General features: G+C 34.4%; 1 protein-coding gene across 2 annotated transcripts in view; it reads right to left on the bottom strand.

Moving 5' to 3' along the window:
- LOAG_16913 overlaps window positions 1-3,760 on the bottom strand; it is a gene marked incomplete at its 3' end in the record, with an annotated part of 11,887 nt that overhangs the window by 3,374 nt on the left and 4,753 nt on the right. For both annotated transcript variants that reach the window (XM_020449567.1, XM_020449566.1), the window contains exons 7-17: window positions 3,442-3,602; window positions 2,834-3,009; window positions 2,543-2,691; window positions 2,323-2,462; window positions 2,033-2,112; window positions 1,815-1,952; window positions 1,581-1,729; window positions 1,139-1,293; window positions 648-736; window positions 400-505; window positions 203-307 (exon numbers count right to left, since the gene is read on the bottom strand). In XM_020449567.1, coding sequence (XP_020306880.1) covers window positions 203-307; window positions 400-505; window positions 648-736; window positions 1,139-1,293; window positions 1,581-1,729; window positions 1,815-1,952; window positions 2,033-2,112; window positions 2,323-2,462; window positions 2,543-2,691; window positions 2,834-3,009; window positions 3,442-3,602 — 1,448 coding nt within the window. The remainder of the gene's footprint in view (window positions 1-202; window positions 308-399; window positions 506-647; window positions 737-1,138; window positions 1,294-1,580; window positions 1,730-1,814; window positions 1,953-2,032; window positions 2,113-2,322; window positions 2,463-2,542; window positions 2,692-2,833; window positions 3,010-3,441; window positions 3,603-3,760) is intronic.

Raw genomic sequence — 3,760 nt, 5'->3', positions numbered from 1 at the left:
TATATATATATATATATATATATATATATATATATATATATATATATATATATATATATATATATATATATATATATATAATTTTATATTTTCATGAAAATGATAACAAAAGTTATCTATTATTCCTGCCATCACAAGTATCTATGGAAATTTTGTAGAAAAACATAAAACAGCTTGCTAAAAAAATTATGAGTAGACATACCACCATTTGTTCCAATCCAAAGACTATCGGTACGGGAAGCAGTAGAAAGAATGTTTGTATGGAAGAATCTAAGTACTCGGACCGTAGAAATAGGAGGATCACCAACTAAAATGTAATATATACTGATTGCTGACTAGCCATTACCACTATATAAATATTGCATCAGTTTTTCAAATAATAGAAAATGTAGAAACGACCGTTGAGAGGTGTCTCAGTTCGAGAAATAATCTGGCGCTCAACAGGTCTCAGTTCATCGAGGTCATCATTAATTGCTGGACATGCTTCAGTGGAATGAGTTCTACCCTAAACTAGTGACATCGTGATAATTATTTCATATGAAATTTATAAAATTTGTCTGAATAAAATAGGGCATAGAAAAACCCAAAATATTTGAAGTTATTATAACGCTTCAGCTTAAGTTTTGCAAAGCATTTTAAGGAAATACTTGTGGAACTTTTTTCTTACGACGAAAAGACTGACGTATCGATTTCTTCATGCTTTTAAACCTTGATAATGTACTTGTGTCTGCTAGTTCTGCAATGAATGTAATATTTATCGTATAAATATGATTTTTGGTATTTCGGTCAGATGCAGTATGTAATACATTCCACCCCCTGATAAATAACTCATTGCCACCTTTGATTTAACGCTTAACACATCGGTTTCGTGAGCATCTACACCAAAACAAACGAATGAGCATTAAGATAATAAGAAAGTCAACAATCAATTTTTGTAAAGCTGCCAATTCCAAAGTGATTCTACATTCACAATCCTTTGTTGCAAAAATGAAGTTAAATGATAAGGACATTCTTGCTTCCTATATATTCTTATCTGAAAAGTCCAAACCGAAGAAATATTAGCTGAGAAAAACAAGGGCTGCGGTCCTCAAGGCTCACAGAAAATCATTTAAATAAATTTACTGGTGGACAAAGAGACCTTTTGAAATAATCAGACATCTAGATATAAGCGTTGCCTGACTTTTCAAATCACACATCATAAAGCCGTACTCGCATCCAAATGCTAAAAGATTGCGTGACCGAAGAGACGCTACTGCTGTTATCGCAACTGGCGGATGCAACTGAATAAGATAGCTAAAAACACGTAAGTACAGTTGAAGTCTAATACAATTACTGCTTCAATTTGCATATTAATCAGATAAAAGTTGGTCGTTTTCAGAGCTAGTCACATTATGTGTTGGTCCCAGCTGTCATCCATTGAATTTACGGGTGGTTTTTTATTTATTTAATACTACTAACAAATGATTTCCTATTTATTTAATATTATCAACAAACCTTACGTTGCGCCCCAAATTCTATCTCTCTAGTATATTGCAAGTGATTCACCAAACAGCATATTCAAACCAATTTTAACAACAGACCTTCGGTTCTGATCCGTTTTGAAGGGCTGATATCCAACTGCATATGCCAGTGAAGCTTGCCGAGGAGGCAAAGCTTGCTGGTTGATGTTCGCTGGTAACTTCGATTTTTCTGCAACCTCATATTCTGTTCGCATTACGGTTAATGCCGCCTGAATATTGCTTATATATTTACACAGGGAACGAACTGATATACCAACCGTTAAAATATGACTAAAATTTGTTTATAAATCTTACCGATGATTCGTCATCCAAATCATATACGATAACATGACCAGCACGACCACCTATTACCAACTGTCCACTGGTCACATCGAAATACACTTTCTGTATGGCTAAACGTGGATCATCACAAAATGGATCGTATGTTCCAACCTTAAAATTAACTGCGGCTGCACTGAGTAACCATCTCATGTTAGGTGCTCTCTACTGTGACAAAAAAAAGGAAAAAAAACCTTGCGAAAAGGAGGCCAATCAGTAATTTCATTGGAGTCGTCATCAGACGCTCCGTTATTGGAAAGTTCAACTGAATTACCTGAAAATTTTGCACTCTTTATTCCCGTTTAGTTTTTGAAAACTAACTCTAACAAAGTAACATTAAGAGAGAGAGAAAAAAAACGACTTCTCGAATGAATTATAATCCGCAGCGAGTAAAATACATCTAAATTTCAAGAATAATTGTTGCAATTATGTTTATACTGACAACCTCTAGACTTACTGAATACAAATATAGAAAACAACTAACTTTCAAATTCATATTCTATTCCATCAGTGTCGGTATCTACTGAAAAGCACCCCTCAAATTCTTTTGCTGTATTAATTTTTAACAAATAACGCAAACTGACAGAACCAGTTGACCAGAATTTCACAGTACCGTCTTCGTGCCTTCAAAAAAAAAAAAAAAGAAAAAAGTCATAACATTCTAATCAACATTTGTCAAATCTCCCGCTGGAAATTTTCAAAACCTGAATGACAACCCTGTAATTAAAAGCTGCCGTTTTTCTGCGTTCGTGGCAGCGCAGGGAGCAGGTATCTGAGCATCACCACCACCATGAACAGGCCACTTATACTTAGATGCCAATTTATTTTGTGCTTCGCTCGCCTTAATCAGCCCCTATAATAAAAGCTTGAAGGAATGACCGAAGTGAAGTGTTTCTATGAAGTTATGAAGTGTTTCTGGTGATTATTATAAATAAACCTTTCTAAAATAAACAATATATAAAATACACAGGAAAAGAAAAACTGATATACTTTACCTTCCATACATGCTCTTCAATATTTGAATAGTGTATAACACATGTAATCTGAGATGAATGAATCGGATGCAAGTAAGGTAAATTAAGTAACGGCCAGCTTCCATCGGTCAAATCGATACATACGAGTTCCTGTTCACAAAGTACCATCAGTGCCAAGCAATTTTTGTAATCCGCATCTGCAAGTGAAATGGCATCACTTTAACTGCATCACTTTTTATTTTATTGCTGCAACCTTTTATTACCATCATTTAACTAGTAATATTTTTATAACCAGAGGTTAATCATAAGAAAGTGAGAAAACCGTCCATAAATCAACTTTTTTTCATATCATGATTTGGGACGTCAACGGAATCACAGAACAATTCCCTCCAGGGACTATAAAATTCTGCAGATGGTCATGCACGAAACCTGAATAACTTAAGCCACTTAACTAAGAAAATAACAACTGTTTGTGCACCAGGAAATGAATGTTATTGGCAAAAATTCGCCAAGCAACACAAGCAATAGCGAGAATAACAGACTTACAACACATTTTGCTTGCTTAGTGAATTTGAAAGTTTGGAACCTTAAATATCAAGAAAATAGGGATAAGATACATTATACATTACATTTGTGGCTTTGTAGTGAGGGCAGAACAACGAAGTCAACAACTGCGCTGCCAAAATCGAATACCACCATTTTACCTTCTCTCATTGCTGTTAACGTGTAGCGATCACCATAGGAAGCACGTGGCATTCCGCCGGTGAATAACTTAATCGGTGACGGGTGGCTAAACAGCAAAACATTCAACATAATTAATAACAATACTATTTGCAATATTATTCGTATTCAAATCTTGATCATAATACACACACAAAAAAAAAAAATAAAGAAAACAAAAAGAAACGACACTGTGCAAAAACGAAATAGAAAAGAAAAAAAATAACA

Source organism: Loa loa (assembly GCF_000183805.2).
Source record: "Loa loa unplaced genomic scaffold supercont3.28, whole genome shotgun sequence".
Taxonomy (NCBI): Eukaryota; Metazoa; Nematoda; class Chromadorea; order Rhabditida; family Onchocercidae; genus Loa; species Loa loa.
This window is presented reverse-complemented; position numbering and strand designations above follow the sequence as displayed.